Source organism: Ambystoma mexicanum, chromosome 3q (genome assembly GCF_040938575.1).
Source record: "Ambystoma mexicanum isolate Mex_15411 chromosome 3q, UKY_AmexF1_1, whole genome shotgun sequence".
NCBI classification, from domain to species: Eukaryota; Metazoa; Chordata; class Amphibia; order Caudata; family Ambystomatidae; genus Ambystoma; species Ambystoma mexicanum.
Genome location: NC_090926.1, coordinates 85873149 through 85898138, shown reverse-complemented (window position 1 = coordinate 85898138; position 24990 = coordinate 85873149). Strand labels below are relative to the sequence as shown.

At 46.8% G+C, this 24990-nt stretch overlaps 1 protein-coding gene across 1 annotated transcript in view; it reads right to left on the bottom strand.

Annotated features, from left to right (window-relative positions):
• RAPGEF3 (Rap guanine nucleotide exchange factor 3) overlaps nt 1–24990 on the bottom strand; it is a 764587-nt gene that overhangs the window by 73021 nt on the left and 666576 nt on the right. Inside the window, exons 25-26 of the mRNA XM_069653198.1 lie at nt 12570–12634; nt 4229–4283 (exon numbers count right to left, since the gene is read on the bottom strand). Of these exons, the coding sequence (XP_069509299.1) occupies nt 4229–4283; nt 12570–12634 (120 nt within the window). The remainder of the gene's footprint in view (nt 1–4228; nt 4284–12569; nt 12635–24990) is intronic.

Genomic DNA, 24990 nt, shown 5'->3' with positions numbered 1-24990 from the left:
CCCTTTTCTTCTGTCCATTTCTGTTCCCCCTTATGATTCCCGTCTCCTTTTTCATTTTCTCTATGTTGTCTTTACATGTTATCACCACCCTACCTTACTGCTCTGGTCTCACCTTCCCTTCCCCTCTGATCACAACACCTTTATTTCTGGACTTCTCCTAAACCTCCCTGTACTCATGCCCGCTTCCGGCCCTTTTCCCTTCTTGCCCCCAAACTCTGGCACTCTCTTCCTTCTGACATTCGCACCTTCCTAACCCTCCATACCTTTTTTCTCATGTAAAAGCCCACCTTCAACCTCTACCCTTCTTCCTAAAACTCTACCAGTTTGTTCATTTGTTTTTGTTTATTCTGTACTATTTTATATAATTGTGCTCAGCGCTTTGTCGTAAGCTCTTTATAAATCTTGATAAACTACATAAATACTAATGCAAATATTTCTGGGTAAAATAATTCTATCCTTCACATTCTTTAATGGATAGCATTGCATTCAATCAGATAAATGCGTGCAAAGATGAGGTTATTTTGAGGAGACTGTTCAGAAATGACAACACTGTAGGAGCACAGGACATACATGTTACCCCTGCATGGGTGTAAAGTAAGTGTAATCTGATAGCAATGACATTACTTCCTTGTATAAGCAATTGTGATGTGATTCAGAAGTTGTTACTGTATCAACCTCAGGTAGCTTGACTGCTCAGAGTTGTGCACGTTACAATGATCACCTTTCTCTCACCTGACTCCAATAACCTGGAATGGGCTACCAAAAAAGATACATAACACAAGAGATCATCTTCAATTCAGAAAAGTCAAAACTTGTCTCTTTGCCCCAGAACTAGAGGGAAACGACCAGGAAGCATGTACGCCGTGGGATAGAAGAATCCCAGAGAGGGAACCCATCCTCCCTAACTCCTTAACTTATCTTCCCTAACCAGAGGGCGGGAGAAAATGCCATTTCCGCATACCGCTAAGCCAAAGAAGAAACATAGGTAGGTTAGAATCTCACTTGGGAATGGGCAAGGAGGGAACAGGAGGGCAAGGGGAGGACGCCATATCCACATACCACCAGTCCACAGACGGAGCATAGGCAGGTAAGGACCACCAACACAGAAATGGGCAGGAAAGGAGCTGAATCCTGTAACCGATACATTGCCAACACCAGGGTGGAGAACACGCCTGCTTCAACCAGGTACACAAACCACTAAAGTAGCACAGAAGAAAACTGCCAACCCATCATACCTGCCAACTAGACATACAAACTACAATACCAAACTCACAGGATAACCAGAGATGTGGAACAAAGAAACACAAAGACTAAGAGGTAAGGAAAGACCCAAACAAAACCACTAACCCCAACTTGAAAACCTCAACTTTTCCCCATACACTTCTCACACAGAAACCCATACAAACACTTCTCTGCACAGCAATCCGTACATACTTCACCACAATGCAACAACAGACAAACACATAATCTGTATCAACAGCACACGGTGAAAACCGAACTGAAGCTGTCAACAGGACATCACAGCTTTCACTCTCCTAATCCCACTGCACCCTACTAACCCTGTCAACCCTCCTCTTTTAGGTCCGCCAGAGCACCTGAGGAACACTTTCCGGTGGTGATGGTGCGCGGTAAAATACATTTAACATTAACATCAACATTAACATTGATATGATGCACTGTGTATTTGCAATCCACCCATCTTACATGTATGTATGTATGTATGTATCATCTTGCTGATCTGGAAGCATCAGGTTTAACATCTCTATTTCAGTGTCCTGCCACAAGTGCAGTGCTAGACTAAAGTTACACTGCACAGGTTATCATGTTTAGACAGCCTTAAGATAACTTATTCTTTCTCTGTTTATAAGTCAAAAATCTGCATGAACGTGGCATGACTGAGCTCCAAATTTAGCATGTTTTTGGTTTCCGAACAAGAGGCACATTCAATTCATTCAGCCTATACTTTTGTACGTTACTAAAAGTAATCCAGACATGGATCCCTTGTTCACTGAGCCTTGGAGAGGCTCAGCTTCACTTCACTGATTGTGTGGGGTGGTTGATGGTACTCTTGTTCAGAGGAGAATTGCTTACCATGTTGGTGCTGCACTGACCGTGTGGGTGGATCCAGACTGATCTGCAAATAGATAGGTCTACTCTGTGATGGGTAAAGTGAGCAAAACCATGCCAGTTGACCCCCCTGAGTCGGAGGAATGCCATAGAACAGGTTATTTGAGCCATGTTCATTCCCAGTAGAGGAGCCTCTACACTTCTGCACAATGTGTGTACAATTGTCCAAATGCTTCACCCCTTTAACAAAATTAGGACCATAAAGATTTGAGGAAGTCCAAAGTGAAAAGCTGATGGTGTACATTGTTGTCCAGGGACAATTGTGACATGTTGACGGTTTCCCAAATATTACTTAGATTACCTAGCATTACTCATGAGTTGCAATCTGTTGTCTCTTTCTGTCTCCACCTCCCTCAATGAATAGGGGTTCCAGCATTTCCCCCTTTGCCTTCACAGATCCAATGCAAAGGGGGGTTCATCTCAACATTCTATTGACGGGTATATTTTCAACCTCCTTCCAATTAGTCCCTGGGATCTATGGTCTGTGTTTATTTCCCCCTTAAAAGTGCTGCCATTCTTACCTACCTTTATTTTCCCTCTTTTGTGATTTTAGAAACCATGAACAAGACTGGCACGCAGTTCTCTTTTTGGCCCCAATCCACAACCAGGTGCACCGATACCCTCCTCATGTGGTGAAGCTTAGAACATTTTCAAATCATGTATTTCCATTGCACACAGCCCACTTTAACGCTCGCTTTTCTTCTGCTGTGTCCAAACTGGTGATCAATTCATATGGCATAGCCAATAATTAGAGTCCAGCAGGCCGGTGAGCACAACATTATCCAAGCACATGCACATGATGAAATGTAACCTGAACCATGGCTACAGAAATGACTAACAATCTACTTGATCCCCACAGATTAGTTGTCTGGACCCCACTTAACCAGCTCTATTGACCTCTAGTTGCAACCAAACCCCAGTTTTACCACCTTAACGCCCAATTGCACTAATGCTTTTTGTTGCCACCCTGATCAGCTATGCTGACCAGCATCCTTCCATCTCTTTGACATAGAGCCTTCTCCCCATGCTCAAATGTTGTAGTTTAAAGCTCGTCAGCATGACTAGCAGCCATGTATAGTACATCCCCTTCACTTCTGCTATGCTAAAGATTAACAGAACTATCCAATGGTGGTCTTCATCCCTGCTCCCCTGTCAGCCTGACTTATCTGCATCCTCACCACCATAGACATGTATACAAGGCTAGATACGTTCCTGTCTGCACCCACACAGGTTAATCTGCCAACCAAGCCTTCTTTGGTGGTGTGTCTGAGCTGCCCCGCGCCCGGCACCTGTCCCTCATTTCCTCTGCTCCCAGGATTTGTCCTTGCTGTCCAAAGCTCTTCCAGCTGTGTCCGGTCTCTATCCTGCGACTGACACAGTGATGAGGCCGGGGATGAGGCAGTCAAATGCCAGAGTGATGGCTGATATGCAACTGACAATGTTCAAGCACCTGCAGCCTTTTACAGACCTGGTCTGCCCTAAAACCGCCCAATTTCTGCTCCCTAACTCCTAATGCTGAAGTCCTGCAAGCAATGACAGCTGGCACGCATGCTAACATGGGTTTCCTTTAACTGTACTATTTGCATTTTTGGTTAAATTAATACTAATAGACCATGCACTCTTAATTTTGTCTTAACTTAAATATAATGTATATCTGCTGTAAACAAGTTTTAGATGTCATGCTAAGGTAAACATGCACAATTGACTTGTTTGGTCTGTGTTCCCTGTCTAGTGGCTCGACCTTCAGTTGTGGGCTTGCCGTGGATGGGGGTGTTGCTCTCCCTCTCCTCATCTCACCTTTCTCTTGCTCTCGCTGTTTCTCCTTCTTTCTCTCTTTCCCGTTTCTCATCCTATTCTTGGTCTGGAATGTTTATCCATGAACTAATCCTCCTTTTGATGTAAAACATGGTTCATCTGCCCCGCCTGCTACGAGAACCTTTCTGACAAATATTAAGGAATAGGTCTTGTTCTTTGCTGGGTTGGGTGATAAAGAGGTGGGTGCCCACTTCCTCAGCACCCGCTAATTAAGTTGCACGGGAATGGGACAGCAATTCCCACCACTGATAAACAGTTAAGCTTGCATACAATAATATCCACTTACCATACGTCTGGCTCCGGCAACAGTGGATCATCTGTACAGTCTTGGCAATCATGCGCTAGGAGAAATCAGAACTCATGTCAATGATTTGTCCACATTCTTATGCATTCGAAGAAGGTTCGTGCACGGCTGCAAATGTGGCCTTGCAATTCAACTGTTGCCAAGCCTAGACATACAGGAAAGGGGTTTAATAGAAACTGTAGTTAGATATGCAGGTTTTCTATACGTGAAGATTTCTGAGTAGGTTACAAGGGAGTCTTCCCAAAGACAGATATAAAAGTCGGGTGATTTAAATGTTGCTGCATAACTGCGTTTACCTTATTTCATAATGCTCTTCATTTTTGCTCGATATAAGAGCTGAGGCAGAGGTAGATGAAGGAATTTGGCCGAGGTCAAAAAGTGTTTCCCAACTGGGGAAGCTAGGATTAGAGCCGAGGCCTTCGGGATCCTCAGTTGTTAACACAATACGCCAGACCACATCTCCGTGCCTGCACCAATGGGGGCACAATGATTGTGACTGAACAGATCACATTCTCTGTGACTTGCTTGAAACTCAGAAACCATTATGTACTCGGGCCAATATAGCTTGTGGAGGATCTTCAACACATAACCCTCATATGTTTGAGAGCAGGCAAATTAACTGTCTAGAAAATAAAAGAAGAGACTGGCTCATAGGCTATCAAGGGCTGAGACTGTGAATCCAATCTAAACCTTTAAGTGCAATTTGCATGCACACTAGTGAGCCTCAGTGATTAACCAGTTTATGTAACTGGAGATACATTTTATAATATAGCTGTTATGGTTTTATCTGCTTTTGTCCCATACCAAACGTGTCTTTTCCTATGGCTAGACTTGGAAAAGACAACTGTAGTGTGTAAAAAGGGACTCTGGCACAGAGCAGGCTTGTAAAATTACTGACCCTGTCTACAACCTCAGCAAAGCAACATTGAAGTCCAGCAGAGCACCATGCACGCAGGTGGAAGCTCCACGCTCATATAGGCTCAGATAGGCAGCCATGAAGGCCCTTAAAACAGACGTGCATTGCCATTTCCTTTAGCCTGCACAGTTAACCTCTCGTGTTCCACCTTTAGCTGGGAACCCAGGATCCTGGCTCAGACACATTGACACAGATTGTTCATGCTCAGTTTTTTGTACTGTGTCATAGTAAAGTTGAAGATGTGCAACACATCAGACAGAGAGAAATGAAAGGGGAAAGATGTAACAGAGGGTATAAAAAAAAATTGGTCCCCGTGCTTAGTCTTAGGAAGGATTTATATTTCTGCTGCCTATATTCATGAATACCTTGCAATAGAAATTTTGCAATTTCAAACCCTGACATTGACAAGCCTGGAGAACTCATAGAAAGGCATAGGGAAGACCCAAGACAGACACTGCACCATGTAGTCCCAAAGACAACAGCGGATGATGACCGTTGGCTGGCATGCTTGGAACTCAAATAGAGGCAACAAATAGCCTCCAAGACAGACATTGCAAATTGTAGAGGAGCAGCTGCATGCCATGTTTGACAGCAGCAGCTGTACCAATACCGCAACGTATGTTCGAAAAAAGATACCCATTGAGACAACCCTATCGAATGTATCCCTGAAGGATCGACAATTTGAGGGAGGAACTCCCTGAAGGAATATGAGATAAAAGCAAAGAAAGAAGCCTGTGACGTCATGAGAGAGTATGAACGACATCTCAGGATACTGGCTGAAGAGGATATTTGGATCCTACAGAAACTAATGACGAAGTAAAACATCAAGAGAAAATTTAAATACAAAAAAGAACATTACACGTGCGCAAAGTGCTGCAGAGAATCAACCGTTCATTAATTGTACAGATGCTGAAACGCAAGTAGGCTGAGTTATCATAGAAGCTGGCTATATGTAGTGAATAGAATGCAGGCAAAGCCGCCATTGTATAGCAACTGGATATCAGCATCATGAATTTTTAGTAAACCACGACCCATGAAGAGGAAAAGGAAAATTGTGTCACAGCCGAATAAGCTGAATCGTGGAGCCGCATGGCAAGGTTGATTGGCCTGAAGTCAAGACTGAAGCAGCCATGGTCGGTAATATATTCTGGAAAGGAGTGAACGTGCAAGGATGAATCATCTCTTGTCATCTCTTGGTGGAAAGAAAGAACACCAAGAGTGTCAAGTTTAATTAAGAGATTTAAAACCTGCAAAATTGACCAAATCGTGATTTCCTGTCACGTGAGCCAAGGATGAAAATAGAGTTTGACTTTGAGTCCTAGAACATTATAGTGAGTGCCCACACTCCCATGTATTCTAAGAGATAAGGATACTTTGCAAGGCCAAGTTCAAAGACAATCGTCATGGCAGAAGGCTTGGGTGATAAGAGATGCTGGGCTAATTGTGTGCAGAGGTAGAGTCAGGCCCCAAATCCTTGCACGTGAGTCTGGGCTTACGTGCTGCCAAGTGAACCGAATGTTCCAGAAATGGCACAAACGTGCCAACCGATTGTAGTGGTCCATATAACGAAGGACCTTATAGTTTAAAAACTAGTAAGAAATTGTGTATCTAATGTTCCTGAAGATGACATGTTTTATTTATTTTATTTATTTATTCGAAATTTTAAAGCTCACATCAGCCCTGGGGCATTGTGGCGCTGTTACAGATAAAGACATCAAGCTGGTTACAGTGGAAGGCAAATGGTTATAAGGCAATTTTCATTACAGGATAATGTATGCATATACTGGTATTATAGACACATATCATAACAGAACGGTTGAAGGTGAAGGAAAGGTAATGGTTAATTGAATAGTGTAGTTTTGAGAGATTTACGAAAGGAGTACAGCGAGGGTTCTGCTCTGAGTGAGTTGGGGGGAGCGTTCAAGAGCTTAGGTGCTATGTGGGGGAAGCCAATGCCACCGGCTTTGGCTCTTCTTACAGTGCGCACTCAGAGTTGGTTAGCATGGTGGCTTCTTTTAGGACGGATGGAAGAATTCTTGGTTATGGTTCCTGATAAGTAGGGGGGTGCTGTGTGATTGATGCATTTGTGTGATGGTGAGTATTTTGAAATTGATTCTTTCCTTGACTGGGAGCCAGTGTACGTTTCTTCTGCCCTGTGATACATTGTCAAATTTAGGGATGTGTAGTGCAGCGCGGAGAGCATTATTTTGCACTATTTGGAGCCTGTTTAAGTTTTTGGTTGACGTGCCAGCTAGAAGGGTGCTGCGGTAGTCCAATCTGGCTCCTACAGTAGCTCTGGCGATGGAGAGTCAGTTGGGGCGGTAAGGTAGGGCTTTATGGCATAAATGAGTTTGGTGGTCAGTGGAGATGCAGAGGAGATGGAGCTGACTTGTCTATTCATGGAGAGTGTAGCATCTAGGTAGACTCCTAAGGTCTTCACGGCTGAGGAGACAGGTATGCTAGTATTGTCGATGGTCATGTGTGAGTATGCAGGGCTGAGTTTGGTTAAAGTTTTGGAGTGGGCTAGGATGATGATCTCAGCTTTACCCGCCGTTTAAGCAAAGACCATTAATAGCCATCCAGGTTTGGATAGTGGTATACATTTTAAGGAGAGCTTCTGGTTATAATCTCCGGAGAGGGGGAGGAGAACTTGTGCGTCATCGGAATAGTTTGTGTAAGCTATGCCGAGAGAGTCCAGTAAGTCAAAGTGGGCTTTGGTGAATAGGTTGTAGAGGGTTGGTGCTGTGCATGACCCTTGTGGAACACCACAACTGATGGTGGTGGGGGGAGCATTGGCCTGATCTGAGTACACTTTCTTGGCCCTTGGCCTTCTAAGAAGGAGGTGATCCATGTGGTTGCCTTGAGAGAGAAGCGTGAGGATGCTGTGGTCCACTAGGTCAAATGCTGCGGAGAGATCAAGCAGTAAAAGGAGAGCAGGTTTGTCTGTGTTCATTCTTTTGGTGATTTGATTCTTTAAATCTAGGAGGGCAGTTTCAGTCCCATGGCCTTTACGGAAGCCCGATTGTCTTCTGCCTAAGATGGTTTGGGTTTCTAGGTAGTGTTGGATTTGGTTATGGGCAGCTTTGTCTAAGATTTTGAGAAGGAAGGGGACGGTGGTGATGGGGCGATAGTTATTGGGGGAAGAGGGATCAAGGGAACCTTTTTTCAGAAGCCGTGCCAGGCTTCTTTTAGGCATTGTGGTATGGTTCCCGAGGTGAATGAAGCATTGATGAATATTGTGACGATGGGGGCGAGTGATTCTGTACACTCTTTGATGATAGAGGGTGGACAGATATCCCCTTTTCAAGTGGAAGGTTTGATGTTTGTGAGGAGTTCAGAGACTTCCATCTCTGTGACTTCTCTGAAGGTGAAGAGGGGTGTTTGTGAGTGAGTATTGTGAGTGGGAGATGAAGGGGGACTCGTGGGGGTATTGTTTTGACTTTATTGAGGAGGGCAGTCTGGATGCTTGTGCACCAGGCTTCATCCTTGATTTAATCCGGGCTGGAGGCGGGTGTGTTGAGTTCTTTGACAATAGAGAATATTTCTCTTGATTTGGAACTGGCTTTAGTGATTCTCTGGTTATAGGATTCGGATTTAGCTTGGAATATAGCTTTTTTGTAGGTCAGAGAGATCTCTTTGGAATCGTTGAGAGAAGATTGGTTAGGTGCTGATTGCCAACTGGATAGAGCTTTGTGTTTCTTGGTGCGAAGAGCAGATAGTTCTTCAGTGAACCAAGAGTTGGAGTGCATAGATTTCTTTTCTTTTTTATCTTCTAGAGGGGCAAATGTTTCAATGGCTTGAGTGAGAGCATTGGTGTAGATGTTGGCGAGAGCGGTGGGGTCATGGATAAATGGAGATTTCAGTTCAGGGATGTTGAGGAGAGGAGCGAGGTTGGCGACAGTGAGTTTTTTGGAGCTTCTTGTTTTAGTGGGGGGTCATGAATTAGGGTTTTGTGGGTGGGAGTGGTGGGACTGGAGAATTGGATGAAGTAGTGGTCCGTCCATGGGAGGGCCGCAATGGAGGTGATGGCGGATGAGCAATTGTGATCAGCAATCCAGTCAATGGATCGGCCTTTGCTGTGAGAAGGTGTTGTAATTTTGTGTTCGAACCCAATGTGTGAGAGTTCTTTGGCTAGGTGTGTGGCTGCTTTGTCCTTAGGGTCAGATAGACCAAGCTTAATATCACCTAGAAGGATGGTTTTAGTAGTGCTTTTAAGGTTGTCACCTATGCTTTGGAGGAGTTGCTTTTGGTAGTCTAGGGGTGATCCTGGTGGTCTGTAGGTGATTATGAAGTTTATGGTGCAGTTATGGAAGAGGGCTAGTTTAGCAGTGAGTAGGTCAGCGTTGTTGTCCCACTGTTGGTTACAGATTCTAATGTCAAGGGTGTTTTTAAAGATGAGGGCAACGCCGCCCCCTTTAGAGGTTTTACGGTCCTGTCTAAGGATGGTATAACCTTGGGGGAGGGCAAGGTGGATAGATGGGCTAGATGCTTCATGGAGCCAGGTTTCGGATATGGCTAGTAGGTCTAGATTGTAGGCAGTGATGAGGTCATTGATTTCAATAGCATGGGCATGCAGAGCGAGCATTGTTGAGTGTGCATCTTAAATCTAGGTTGGCTGGAGATGGAGTATGTGTGATGGTGTTGGGGGTACAAGAGGTGTTAGGTGCGTGTTTGAGTGGGGGAGGTTGGAGTGTGATAGGTGCGGCGTGATGGGGGATATGTTGGTGTGCATGGTCAGCAGAGAGGTGGGTGTGTGCGAATGATGTGTGGGTGCGAGAGGCAAGTCTGTTGTTCCTAAGGTAATTGGAAGGTGGTGTGCTGCGGTGGGATAAGGATAAGAGGGGTTTAGTGCGTGTTCTTAGTCTACAGAGCCTGAGGTGGTGAGGGGGGTGTCTGGTCGGATTGGTGGTACAATGACTGAATGCAGTTTGGAGTGCTGAGGATGATGCAGTGTGCAGGAGGTCAGGTAGTGGTGTATGGCATGGATGAGCAGGTGACATGCTGCAGATAGCCCAAAGGAGAGAGAAATGAGGAAGATGGAGAGAGAAGATGCGTAGGCGCTGTCGGGCAGGTACCAGGGGGATGCATTTGTAGAGAACAGATGTAGTAAAATGCTAGTGCAGCGCTAATTGGGCAGATTCAGTAGCATAGTATTTAGTACGCTCGTTAGGCTGGGCTGTATATGCTCAGAAGCTGGTAGTGGCAAGTACAATCAATGGCCGCTAGGGGCAGGCAGTAACACAGATAGTCACAAAGGCCACTAGGGGCAGGTCAGTAACACAGGTAAACACAATGGCAGCTAGGGGCAGGCAGTAACACAGGTAATCGCAAAGGCAGCTAGGGGCTGGCAGTAACACAATTAATCACAAAGGCCGCTAGGGGCAGGTAGTAACACAGGTAATCACAAAGGCCGCTAGGGGCAGGCAGTAACACAGGTAATCACAATGGCAGCTAGGGGCAGGCAGTAACACAGGTAAATGCAAAGGCAGCTAGGGGCTGGCAGTAACACAATTAATCACAAAGGCCTCTAGGGGCAGGTAGTAACAGAGGTAATCACAAAGGCCGCTAGGGGCTGGCAGTAACATAGGTAATCACAAAGGCCGCTAGGGGCAGGCAGTAACACAGGTAATCACAAAGGCCGCTAGGGGCAGGCAGAAACACAGGTAATCATAAAGGCCGCTATGGGCAGGCGGTAGCATAGATAATCAGAGGCTGCTGTAGTAAAGATGATGTCAGGCTAGTGTTCCATTGGGTGTTTGTATGCAAAGCGGGAGAATTGGCGTGAGATACATGCGCCTGAGTTGTGAGAGGGTCTAGAGTATTAGTAGTCAGCTAGCTTGGAGCTGTGCAAGGCATTGCAGGAGGGATATCCCTTGGTGCAAGGTATTATGTGAGAAGGGTTGGCGTGGGGTGGACTCACCTAAGCCTCCCGGCGAGTGGAAGTGCGCGCGGGCAGCATGGCGGCTCCTAAGCGCCTGTAGCGCTCTGTCAGCTCAGTCAGGGTGTGGCCTTCTTTCCTTGGCCTTACTTCGTTGGCCGGCAATGCTTGCCGGTGATTGGGTGGCTGGTTGTAAATATTGGCCAGCAGCCAATCAGCGGTGCAGGGGGACAGGCGCACGGCAGGACAGAGTCAGGCAGCAGTGAGTTTCAGAGCAGCGGCCATCTTGATGCAGTATGCCTCGTGGAGATTTCGGTAGTTGAGGCAAATCAATGAAATAGCATGATTTGCTATTCTTCAATGGACAAGCGTTTCCGCAGGAGTTCTTTGCACGCAACGGCTGTGCAGAACATGGATCAGTGGGACACAGAGGGGCTACAGGGCAATTTTAAAAAGATGCCTGCTAGTTACCTCTGAGGTTCCCTGGATGGGTGTGCTGCTCCTGCAGCACACGGCGACGACGCAGAGGAGCTCCTGCTCCAGCGTGGATGAGGCAGTTTTAGAGGTCAGCCTATATTTTCCACCTGACATTGAACAGCCAATCATAATCCCAGTTCCTATAGATGAAATTATGAGATGTTCCCCTTAAGCCTATCCCGATCCCCAGTAGGCTTTTCATTATTTGCCACGTAGTATGACGCCACCTCTGACGTATTTTCAGTATAAAGTCTATGTTGTGTGAAATGATCGCTGAGAGAAATTGAGCATACGTCCATTGATGTTCGTTGTAACTCCCTGTTTTAGATAATTGTTAATAAAACAGTACTTTGCCATCTTCCTGAGTTGGTTCAGTTATTTGGACTCAGAGTTATTCTGTGTGAACCCATCCATTGCAGGCACTTTCCTAAAGGGCCATAATCTCAACATACTCGAAGTCTGGCACCTAGGACTCTAAAAGTCTGACACTAAGGTTTATTAAAGACCGATATTTGAGAGACTCACAATCTGAAAATGCAAAACCTCAAAGAGGTGTCAAAGGAGAGGCTATACAATGGACAGGCTCGATGCTTGAAACAAAGGAGGCTCAAATAACAACATTGTAGACGCTCAAAGTCAGTCACTAGACAGCATCAACAATGGACAAAGATGAGGCTAAAAGACTGACACTGATGAACCACATATACTAGCACATTAGCATATCAATGAATGAAAAAGAACATCTTCAAATCTGGCAAGCAGAAGCATAAAAAGTATCCAGATAGTAGATTCATAGGCTGACAACGAAGTCTCAAAAATTGACCAAAGGATCCTCAAGAACAGAAACAATGACATACCTTGACAAGCCACACATGGCAACCTAAGACAGCCTTGACGACACATGGGCATAAAATAGAGTAACAAAGGAGCCTGACAGACAAAACAAAGAGGACCCTCAATGAATAGAAATTTGCCACAAAGACATCAATGGATTTACCTCCAACAGAGGCTCTGAGGAAGCAAAAGGATAGGTGCCATCCATAGCTACTCACCATCTTCTCAAAGTTGATGAGGTTCTCCACCAGTGTCCGATTGCCTTCATGGAGGAATGTCATATCTAGAACAAAAACAATGTAGATCAACACTTTTGACTAAGAAAGAAATATTGGTCAGCATCCACTGATATCCACTCCACCTTCAACCTCTAGCAAATCATTGTATAAAAGTGTATACATTAGGAGGTGGCTGCAGGCAATATTAGGCTCCAAAGGCACTGGTTCACACAATGTCATTTCTGCTCCTCACTACTGCTTTTCATAGGTTGTTTCTCAATCTCAAATGAGACATTTTCAAACCATTTTCTTTACTTCCACAAATGTTCTTACCTGTATAAAGTTTCTTACATTTCATTGTCATTTGGACATGGAATGACCATTAGTGAGAAGGCAACTTGTCCTGTGGTTGCTTTTGGTCAGATCTGTTGGGTATCTAGTGTGTGTTTGAGTTCATCCTGCAAGAGGCTATAAAGGTTACGCGTAGGACTCCAATTGTCTTCCCAGCTTGAATAACTGGTTGCTTAAGCTACCTTTTTATTAATGTCATTTTATTAAGTTGCAGTGAATTATATCTAGCTCATGCTTAAATAACCTAATATTACTGGACACAAGTCCATCATATTTCCTCTTCCTCTCCCTGTGACAAATCCACTTCCGGGGAACCAGTGGTCCAGGGATGAATATTGGTTTCTAAACCATCAATCAAACCCACACCTCTATTACACTAGAAACAATCTGAACAGATTAGAAACACAAGTCAATTATAAACCTCCTGGTCAAATTTTGGTAACGTGGATGGAACGGCAGGCTTACCTCTGAAAGGTCATGGATCATTGGTTAGTTGCAACACAGCAAAAGTACAATTATTACCCAATGATAAAAGGGACTGCGCAGTCAAGGTTGCATACATATATCTACTTTATCATTACTACAACACACAGTTCTAGCACACTACAAAATACAACCCACCCTGTAAAGGAATGCATAGGACAGACAGTTTCAATGAAGGAAAAAGGATGCACTCTGGACACTGGCCAGAGGTTAGTGGGTATAGTAATTAATGGCAACAGTTCAAGGATACTTGGTCTCAACACAAATGGAGCAATGGGTGGTAAAATGTCACTCTGGGGCATTGGCAAAGGACCAAGGGGGACAGAACCAAAATGTACCATGTGGTGTGAGAGTTCTTGGTGATTGAAGGGGTGGAGTCAGTTTCAGGGAGCTTTGCAGCTTCTGTGATAGAGTTCAAGATGGGAGACAGCTGTGGGTATCAAGCGGTAGGCAGTTGGGCAAGCAAAACTGGACGGGCTACTGCAGGCTGGCCTACATGGCGGCTCAGGGTCAGGAATCGTTGTCTCAGTGCTGGTCATAGGTTCTGAAGCACTGGTCGAAGCATCTCGGATGGCTTTGGCGACTGCCACATAACAACAGTCACCGCTGCAGTCTCGACTGGGTCGAAAATGTCCTTTAAGGCAGACGTCAGCAGATGCTTGTCGATGCACTCCTCCTAACTTCTTCACTGGGCTTGTGCCATCCTTTAAGTCGGATAGGCCAAAGCTGAGGAGAGTGTTGCAGGCAGCTGCTTTGTCCTTGGTTTGGTTTAGAGACTCTCTGGCACTTCCTACCTAGGAAGCTTGCTGCAGACCTAGAAGGGCCCACTGTGTGCTGGCTGGGTACCAGTTCTGGAGCTGCTGGAGGGTCCTCTGGATTCAGTATCCCTCTCTGTTCCCTGGGAGATGTTTAGGGGAGGGATCTTGCTTCCCTCTTGGAGGTCCTGGCCTTCCTTCACTGGTGGAAGATGCAAGGCAGACTGTAACTTCAGCCAGGGTCCAATGATGAGTTCTTCCTTCAGCTTGTGGTGAAGCCTTCAGATGATCTGCCAAAGGAGGAGCCCAGCCCTCGTTTAAAGCCAAATGGACCACATTTAAAAGCCTATCTTAATGTCCCAGTCCTGGGTCCCCACCAACAATCTCCTATATGTGTGAGGTCATACCCAGAGTGCTTTGCAACAGAAAAGGTAAAGGAATGAAAACATGTAATACTAAGCCCCACTCATCTTCCTGCCTGTTGTGGATCAAATGGTCTCCCTGGTTAATGGACCTCTCTGTGGTTCCTGATTAAAGTGGCAGACCTCCCTTGAAGCTGTGGTGAGACCAGACTCTCTGGCCCCCCCAAAACCACATTCTCGTACTTTCTGAATGGGGTTCGTCCCCCTGCAGGGCTGAATAATACATGTAGTCCCAGACATGACATTTCACTGTCAATCGATATTGAGCATTGGAGCTGGCTTCAGTTTGACACAGTGCATAGGAAAGGGTGTTGGGGTGTCCCGTCTCTTTGTTAGCCTCTGCAGCCAGAGAAAACACACATCTGTACCTCGACAACCATATCCCCTCCCAGTCATCCCAATTGTTTTTCTTCTCTGTTTTTGGTCATTCTTCTATCTAGTTTCTCTTTCCTAGCACTTCTTCACCAAACCTCCCCTTTCTTTCCACAGACTAAGGTCTAGCGACAATCTGGCAGGGTCACAATACGCCACCTTTCGGACAAGGCCAGGTACCATAAGATTGCTACAGTGGAGATGGGCACAGTATAAATATTGGATATTAATACCCCAGTGAGGGTGGTGTGAGGCGACCTCCCTGCCAATGAAGAGGCTCAGAAGGGGGTCTTTACCACATGGTAAAACTGCTGTTCCAAGCCTTCTCGAAGCGGGAGGCCACCATCTTCCCTCGCCGGGAATCAGATAAGTGCGCCCCCGCACCTCCATCCCCCTGTTCCCCCACCCCAACTTCCACCCCCAACATGCCCCCACCCCTTCCCCACTTACTTGCCCTCCCTGTCACTCATCATTTCCTCCCCGCAAATGGCCGCCTTGGAACGGGAGAAGGTAATACATCTAGTTCCCTTCTCCTGATTCATGGCAGCCATCTTGTTTTTTCCCCTCAAGTTGAGAAACTGCAAATATGCGGTTTTCAACTTGAGAAAAAAAATACTATTAGTACCCCGGGAATAATAGCAGTATTACCGTTGCAGGAGGGGCATTAGCATTCAGGCAATGCCTCACCTACTAGGATTATACTGCTTAAACATAACATGTTGGAGAGTTGCCAATGTAGCCAGAATACTTCCCTTTCAACTAATTTGAACAACTAATCATACATCTCTGTTACAATATATGCATAACACAAACATGAGAACAGGACTGCCAGCTCTCAAGGCGATAAGAACAGATTGTTAGAGACATTGCAAATCACAACAAGCAAGAGCAAAGCCAACAACTTTGGCAATCATATAGCAAAGCTTCTTTGGCTCTCTAGGCTGCCCTTCAAACCCTGGAAGAGGACTGGGAGGGGCAAACACCCCTCCCCCTAACCCCCCCATACAAGACGTCTCTCTTGTTGCGTTTTCTCCATCAGTCATTACATAATAATCGAGCATCGTCCAGGAATAGCGGCGAAATGTCACTCGATTTACAAACCAGTTTTTCATTCACCATTCATACAATTTTTGGAACTTTCTCTTTTAATTGTAGTGGCTCTGCAATTACACTTCGCATACTATGGACAAGATCAGACTTGGACCGTCAATTTTCTCGGAAATTCTGCAGCCCGCGCACCCACACACGCACCCACGCCCACACACTATCTCCATGGGTTCCACGTTAAACACACTTGGATTCTTTTCAGCATGTGATGCTTACACTACAAGAACCTTTTTCCATTAAAACTGTTTCCACATTAGAATTGTTATTATGCAGTGAGTAATACGTTGTGTTAAAGAGATTCCTTCTTCACTAGAAAGTGCTTTGCCAAAAATGACTAAAAATCTTAAGCAATAGTTGTAGGGGCGATTATAACACCGTGTTGCCTGCAGCTTCAGCTTCAGTAGCACATTTGCAAAGTGTTAAAGGAATTGTTCGGTCAAAATTTTTTATTGCCCCTACGGGTTGGCCATGTGTTTTTAAGCCTAAGTCGCTCGATTTTAGAAAGATTTCCTATGGACCTTACCCGAGTTTTCGTCCATTAAACACACGCGAAAACAGGCACCAGGGAGATGCCATTTTGTGATAATCCTATCATTTCCCCCATCGCCCTGGCTGACCTGCTTTTGGGGCACTAAATCATATCCCCCGCCCCTGAGCCTGTCATCAGCAGACGCGTACGGCCCATTTCACAACGCCAAAGCACGTCTCGTGTCAACATTCGCTGCGCTTCTGTCATCCGCCGTTATGGCAGAGGAGGAGATTGGCGGATTCTTGCTCATTGGAATTGGCAAAACCGACATAGAGGGTTTTAGTCCCTCTTTTGTTTCCTTACGCACAGCTCCATGCAGTATTTAATCTCCGCCCACAGGAGATGCGTTGCGTTGCAACCCTCGATTCAGGACGCTTCCTGTTTCCGGGTCCCTCTCGCTTCGTGTTTCTGGCTTCCTTCGGTCCTGCCAGTTACTAGCTGTTTCGCTTCGGCGATACTTTGCACTTGTGTGCTTTCCTCCCTCCTCTGCTCCTCCTCTCTCTACGGCTCTCTGCCGTACCTTGCCTACATATTTTTTCACTCGTGTTCGGTTCCGGCTCTACGGAGCCTCTCTTTCTATCTCTCCCTCTCTCTCTCTCTCTCTCTCTCTCTCTCACTATCTCTCTCTCGCTCGCTCTCTCGTTTCTCTCACCCTCCGGGTCTTTCCCTTTTACCCGGGTCTCCGTAGTGCCCTTACCTGCTCCTGGTGCTCCTGGACCTGGTGCATTCACCGCCTCCTTCTCCTCCCTGCACAGTAAGGACGGCTGCTTCTTCCGGCGGAGTCTTCTACTCCTTTTCACTCATCCAGAATCTCCATCTACTGGACTGCAATTTACCTTCTGTGACATCACTCCTTACTTCCTCCGGCTGGAACTTTCTCCACCTCCTCCAGTCAGCACCATTGGGGATTTTGACTTCTAAAGAAGAGCCTGTATTTCATCAAGGGTTTTTCCCTCCGGGGTTGTTTCCCTTTCCGGCTTGATTCTGGAAGGGGAGCCACAGGACAGCTGTTCCTTAGCTGTCACTGTGGCTTCTCTCCGTGACAAGCAAGTGCATCCCAAAAAGAAAAGAGACTACCTCACCAGGTGACGCCTCCAAGAAACCAGTGAATCCAACAGCTCAGGTGAGGAGAACGTGGGCATAGGGGAGGAGGGCAGCAGGAAGGAAACCTCGGCACAGTAGTTTGCAACGCCCACAAGTTCAAAAAATTTCCGCAGAGGAACAAATACAGGAATTTTGGAAGGCCTTTCAGGCCATGTCCCAGGAACTGCAAGGAGTTAAGACTGAAAATGCTCTACTCAAACAGATGGGGTCGGCCAGGGAACCGGCCCCTCCCCCCGAATTACCTCCCATGGCTTTGTCCTCGGGGAAGTTTGATGGCTCTCCTAAGAAGGTGAGAGAATTCTTAGAGGCCTGTATAGTCTATTTCACCTTCCGGCCTCGTACTTTCATTACCGATCAAGCCAAGGTGGGTTTCCTAATTTCTAACATGACTGGCAATGCATTGTCCTAGGCGACTCCATTAGTAACCAGTGGGAACCCCATCCTCCAGGATTTTGCCGGGTTTCAAACCCTACTTAAGCAAACTTTCGAGCGGCCAGAATTATCCTTTACAGCCTGTGAGGAATTATTGGATGCCAAGCAGGGCTCTTTAGATGTTCTGTCCTACATCTCTTCATTTAAGACCTTAGCAGCCGGAGCAGGTTGGCCAGAGACTGCCCAATATGCTATCTTCAGGAGAGGTTTGAGGGAGGAAATTAAGGATGAGCTGGCCAGATCCCAACGCTCACCCACTTTCTCAGATCTGCTTGCTGCTGCCCTTCACATCGAATTTCGTCTGCAAGAAAGAAGATCAGAACGCCGAAAGCAAAGAGGTTTCCTTCCTGACCCCTCTACGCACACTTCTCCTAGTCATCCTGCTGCTCCCTCTTCGGATGAACCAATGCAGATCGGTGCTACCAGGTCTCCCCTGTCAGCCGCTGAAAGACGCCAAAGACGTGAGAAAGGACTTTGTGCCTACTGTGGCTCAGACCAACATCTTCTGAAAGAATGCACTGCGTTGCCAGGCAAGAGTTCGGGAAACGCTTCCCCCCGGCGCCAGTAGGGACCAGCGACCGGGGGTCTCCAGATTTTCATCATCGTCCCTATGTCTCCCTCTCTGTTTCCTCCTCCGAATCCAAGGAAGACTCTAGACTCATGGTAATACCGGTTCACCTTGACATAGAGGGCAGACCAGTACAGACTTTAGCTTTATTGGACTATGGAGCAGCTGGGAACTTTATAGGCACCCTATGGGCCGACAAGGTGGGTCTTTGTATGGTGGCCCGGAAGGAAGGACAGAAAGTGGAAGGCTCACCATTGTCCTCTGGCCTCATCACACATACCACAGAGGGTCTCTCTCGTACTATAAACCATCACACGGAGGTTTTGTATTTTGACATCATCAGAGCAGCTCATTTTCCCATCAATTTAGGCTTTTCTTGGCTTTGCAAACACAATCAGTTGATGAACTGGATGGGGAATCAACTGAGCTTCACTTCCCCATACTGTACCTCCAACTGTTTTCCGCTGGAAAGTAGGGGTGATCTACAGCCTGTAAAGATTTGCACAGAAAACCACATCGGTATCCACGTCCTACCCAGTTTCTGTTCAGGGTTTTTGGAAATCTTCCAAGAATGCCCCCATGCCAGTCTGCCACCTCATCGGCCAGAAGACTGTTCCATCGATCTGGAACCCAACGCCCTGGTTCCGTTTGGTAGGATGTTTTCCCTCACTCAGACGGAGAAACAGGTCCTGCGGCAGTACTTAGACGTAAATTTGAAGAATGGACTCATACGACCTTCTAAATCACCAGCAGGTGCCCCCCTGTTTTTTTATCAAAAAAAGAGACACCACGGAGCTCCGTCCCTGTATTGATTACCGGGGTCTCAATAAGGTCACTATTCGGGATAGGAATCCCATGCCTCTCATTTCGGACATTATTGAGGCTGTACAAGGTGCCAAAGTTTTCACTAAACTCGATCTTCGGAATGCTTATCATCTGCTCCGCATCCCCAAGGGAGATGAGTGGAAGATAGCCTTTCGCACCCCTTTCGGCCTATATGAATACCAGCTAATGCCGTTTGGGCTAGTCAACGCACCAGCAGCATTTCAGAGGTTCATGGACCGATTGTTTTCCGATTTGCTATCTCTTTCAGTCATCTACCTGGATGACATTCTGGTGTTTTCTCCCAACATGGAGGTTCATATCGAACAGGTCAGACAAGTGTTAGATCGTCTACAAAGGAACAAATTGAAGGTCAAGGCGGAAAAATGCAGATTTGCAGTTCCCACGGTGCACTGCCTGGGGTATATTCTTTCGGAAGAGAGGATTGCTATGGATCAGGACAAGGTCTGGGCAATTCTAGATTGGCCAACCCCCACCTCGGTTCGAGAGGTCCAAAGGTTCCTAGGTCTTTCTAATTACTACCGAAGGTTTATCCCCAATTTCTCAGAAGTCGTTTACCCCACAACGCGACTACTCAAGAAAGAAGCTCTCCCCTTTTCCTGGTCTACCGCGGCAGAAAGGAGTTTTAGTCATCTCAAAGGTCTTTTTTGTTCCGGTCCCATTCTACAGCATCCCAATCAATCCTTACCGTTTATCTTGGAAACAGATGCTTCAGCCATTGCCATAGGGGCAGTTCTGCTAGAGAAAGTGCAGGGAGTGGAACACCCGGTGGCATACCTATCCAATACGCTTTCTCCCAGCCAACTAAACTACTCTGTTCTGGAAAAAGAATTGCTCGCCATGAAATTGGCATGCGAGGAATGGCGACACCTCCTCATGGGGGCCAGACACAAATTCTTAATCCGTACTGACCACAAGAACCTGAAGGCATTACAAGAGATGGAATGTGCTAACTCCCGACAAGCAAGATGGGCCTATCTTTTTTCACATTATGACTTTCAGATCACCTATTTTCCGGGAACTCATAATCAGCTGGCGGACGCATTGTCTCGCAAGGACTTCCCCAATGAACTAGCATTGATCAAAGCTGAGTCGATGTTCCACCGTAATCAAATCTTGGCGATGATAGGTTCTTTTCTCCAAGACGTGAAGACCGCTACCATGAATCACCTGCCCCAGCTCTCCTCTGATGCTGACTTTCAAGTCAAAGATGGCTGGTTATTCTATAAAAAGAGGTTGTTCATCCCAGAAGGACCACTGCGCAAGAGGATCTTGAATTGGGGTCATGATTCTCGCCTAGCAGGACATCGAGGGGCAGAGACCACCCTAGAAATCCTTTCACGGTCCTTCCTTTGGCCAGGTATGAGAAAGGAAATACTGCAGTATGTCAGTTCGTGTCCGGTCTGTGCCAGATCTAAATATGCCACAGGCAAGCCCTTAGGTCTCCTCACACAAGCAGAACTTCCGACTCGACCGTGGGTGCTCATCTCCATGGACTTTATAGTGGACCTCCCAGTGTCCGAGGCGTGTACCTGTATAATGGTGACAGTGGACACTTTTTCCAAATTGGCGCATTTTTCACCCCTTCCGGGAGTTCCCACAGCCACTAAGATGGCAGAGACCTTTGCATGAGATGTCTTCAGATTACATGGCCTGCCTGACAAGATAATCTCGGATCGAGGCAGTCAGTTCATCTCGAAATTCTGGACTGCGTTGTGTGCACGATTAGGAATAGAGAGAGCACTTTCCTGGGGTTTTCATCCACAAACCAACGGCCAAACCGAAAGACTCAACGCCACTCTGGAGCAGTACCTTAGGTGCTTCATCACCCAACACCAGGACAATTAGGTCTCTCTACTTCCCACAGCAGAATACTCTTACAATAATGCCAAACATTCTGCCACCGGAATGTCTCCTTTTTTTGCACCTACGGGGTTCACCCCCGATTTATCATTCCTGATGTCCCACGATTCTCTAACTCCCCAGCTGCGGAGGAGGTTATTCGAAACATCCAAGAGGCTCAGAGTTCTGCCATACTAAAATTGGAAAACAGCAGGAAGCAGAATAAAAAGAAAGCAGATGAACATCGCAAAGAGTGCCCTACATGGTCACCGGGGGACAAGGTGTGGCTATCTACCAAATTCTTGCCCAAGTGGGTGAGGCCTTCTAAACTGTCTCCTAGGTTTCAGGGTCCTTTCTCTATTCTCTCGAAGATTAACCCTGTGGCCTACCGTCTACAGCTTCCCCCTTCTCTCAAACGCATTCATCCTGTTTTTCACTCTTCCCTTCTCAAACCTCATGTCCCAGATTCTTACCGAAGATCGCAGTCTCGGCAGACTCTGGTTCCCTATCCTGGACCAGATCAGTATGAGGTCTCAGCCATCAGGGACTCCAGGTTCTCTCGAGGCAGGCTGGAATATCTTTTATCCTGGAAGGGGTACCCAGAGTCGGAGGACTCATGGGAACCGGCTTCTCAGATAAATGCTCCTCAGCTGCTCGCCAAGTTCCATCGCTTACACCCCGGGAAGCCGGGGTGGTTGCGATCTAGGAGGGAGCATACTGTCATCCGCCGTTATGGCAGAGGACGAGATTTGCGGATTCTTGCTCATTGGAATTGGCGAAACCAACATAGAGGGTTTTAGTCCCTCTTTTGTTTCCTTACGTACAGCTCCATGCAGTATTTAATCTCTGCCCACAGGAGATGCGGTGCAACCCTCGATTCAGGACACTTCCTGTTTCCTTCGGTCCTGCCAGTTACTTAGGCGATTCATTCTCATTTTCTCATATTCTCTCTCTCTCTCTCTCTCTCTCTTCTCCGTAGTGCCCTTACCTGCTCCCGGCGCTCCTGGACCTGGTGCATTCACCGCCTCCTTCTCCTCCCTGCACAGTAAGGACGGCTGCTTCTTCCGGCAGAGTCTTCTACTCCTTTTCACTCATCCAGAATCTCCATCTACTGGACTGCAATTTACCTTCTGTGACATCGCTCCTTACTTCCTCCGGCTGGAACTTTCTCCACCTCCTCCAGTCAGCACCATTGGGGATTTTGACTTCTAAAGAAGAGCCTGTCTTTCATCAAGGGTTTTTCCCTCTGGGTTTTTTTTCCCTTTCCGGCTTGATTCCAGAAGGGGAGCCACAGGACAGCTGTTCCTTAGCTGTCACTGTGGCTTCTCTCCGTGACAAGCAAGTGCATCCCAAAAAGAAAAGAGACTACCTCACCCGGCGACGCCTCCAAGAAACCAGTGAATCCAACAGCTCAGGTGAGGAGAACGTGGGCATAGGGGAGGAGGGCAGCAGGAAGGAAACCTCGGCACAGCTTCAGCTAATGACATGTCGCCGTGAAAATGGCAGGACGCCTCTTTCCTCAATAAGTATAAACAGACCGTTTCACAACACACAGCAGCAGATTTTCGATTCCATTCCTCTCTCTGTGTTACTTTGAGTATTCTGTGACTCGTTTCTGTGCTCTGGTCAGCTACCTTCGTTGCTTGTAGCCCGTGTGGACAGACACCAGTACCACCGCCATCAATTATTTTAGTTTGTGCAACACACAATGGCTACAATAATGCCCTACATGTACGAGCCCAAGTATACCGAGGAGGAACTACTGGAAAGGGAAACACGCGAAAAACGATGGGGCTTCGGACAGCAGTTGGCAGGACGAATCAACGGATGAAGACACTAGAACCTAGTCGCATGGACGGTGTTTCCACCTGGTGCACATGCAATCGGTGCGAGCTAATGCCGACCGAGGAGGAGAACTGCTGCTGCTGTGAAAACTCGGGATGCGTGGCCTACATTTCGGAAGGCGAGCCACGACCACAATGCATCACCGAGCTGCTAGACTTCAGGGCAGCCTGCCTCACACGGTCCATGTTGAGGATAATGATGGTGCTTATGCACGAACTTCGCGCAACTGTTTGTCCTCGTAATCCGAGTAACGAGTAAGTATACTCTGCTTGTGATGCCACTACAATTTCATGGTCTTCTACTATATCCAAAATTACGTATACACATCATTGTAACGCATGAAAGTCGTTCAATAGTGTGCAGTGTCTAGATAGCATTTGTCCGAGCAGAGTGCCATTAGTTACAAGAATTGTCATTGACAACAAACGTTTATTAAAATTATCTTGGTCATTTAAAAACAGTTTGTTTCATTCCTTTTCACAGGTGGTACAGGCTGGTGGCCTATCGTTCCTTTACATGGTGGCTTCATGGGAGGCTTGGACACCGCGTTCGAAGAGTGATACCCGCCTGTGCCGTAAGAGAAACACTCCCGAGTGACAGCGGTCAGTACAGGGGATTTTCTCTCGCTGTGCTGCAACCTGAACTGTACAATGTGTAAACTTTTGAATTTTTGTGTCATCAAAATAAGCTACAAAATAAAACACCACATATATTTTAACAACGGTTGTTTCGATTTTTTAAATCAATCAAGTGTGTCTCCATTCAAGGATGGATGTCAGACACCTGTGCTTGGAATGGGTGAAGTTCAGGTCGCTGTGAAGCGGGGTGGTCACTATCTAAGCTAACCAAATATATTATCAATAATGCATGCACTAAATAACACTTGTTCAAAGTCTTTCAGTCGGTTATGTCTCTATAAAAGTCACACATATATCAATACTATCAATGAACATTGGATTATACAGGCCTTAGGTCAAGGGTCTTGACCACTATAATACAGTGTTTGAAGTGTGGGTCTGTGCTCACAAGAACCTCTGATATGTGGCATTTGTTATTGATAGGCAACGATATACTGCAGTAGGGGTCTAATGTTAGTTGGGGATCTGCTAGGTGGCCATCATGGCGTGGTCAGTGGTCTGGCACATGAAGAGAATACCTTGCAGGGACACAGGGTCAGAATGGCAGCTACTTTCCACTGGCGAGGGTGCGTGGGCAAGGACACGTTTGTGGAGATGAACGAGCCATGTGCATGGTTCAAGCCGGTTCACATGCAGGACCGTGATCTCAGAGAGTGATGTGTTACATTTATTAGCTGTTGCAAATACCTCTGGAGTTTTCCAGTCAGAGTGGGAACGAGGCTGTGGGCCATGTGCTCTGCGCGCTGTACTATCGCAGTGAGGCCTGGTCACCAAAATGGAATGGAAAGGGGGTACAAAAATGGATGCCCCGTGTCCTTTAACATCACATAAGGGCAAGGAATGGGCGCAAACGGCCAAGGTGCCGAACAGCATGTACACTTCAAAAGGTATCCCACGCCCAGGGGCCATCGCTCACATGGCCTCCTCAGATCCCGTGTCTCCAGGCAGGCCTCCCCTGAGGCAGGCCGCCCCCTGCAATCCACATAAGTGTGTCTCCATTCTGCAGTCTTCCTGTGCCTTATCTGCACGCCCCAGGCCCATCCATCCCACCCCCTCTATCAAAGGCGGTTCGCACCCGGGGATGAGCGCTGGCATGAGGGGCTGTGACGGGCGCAAACGGCCAAGGTGTC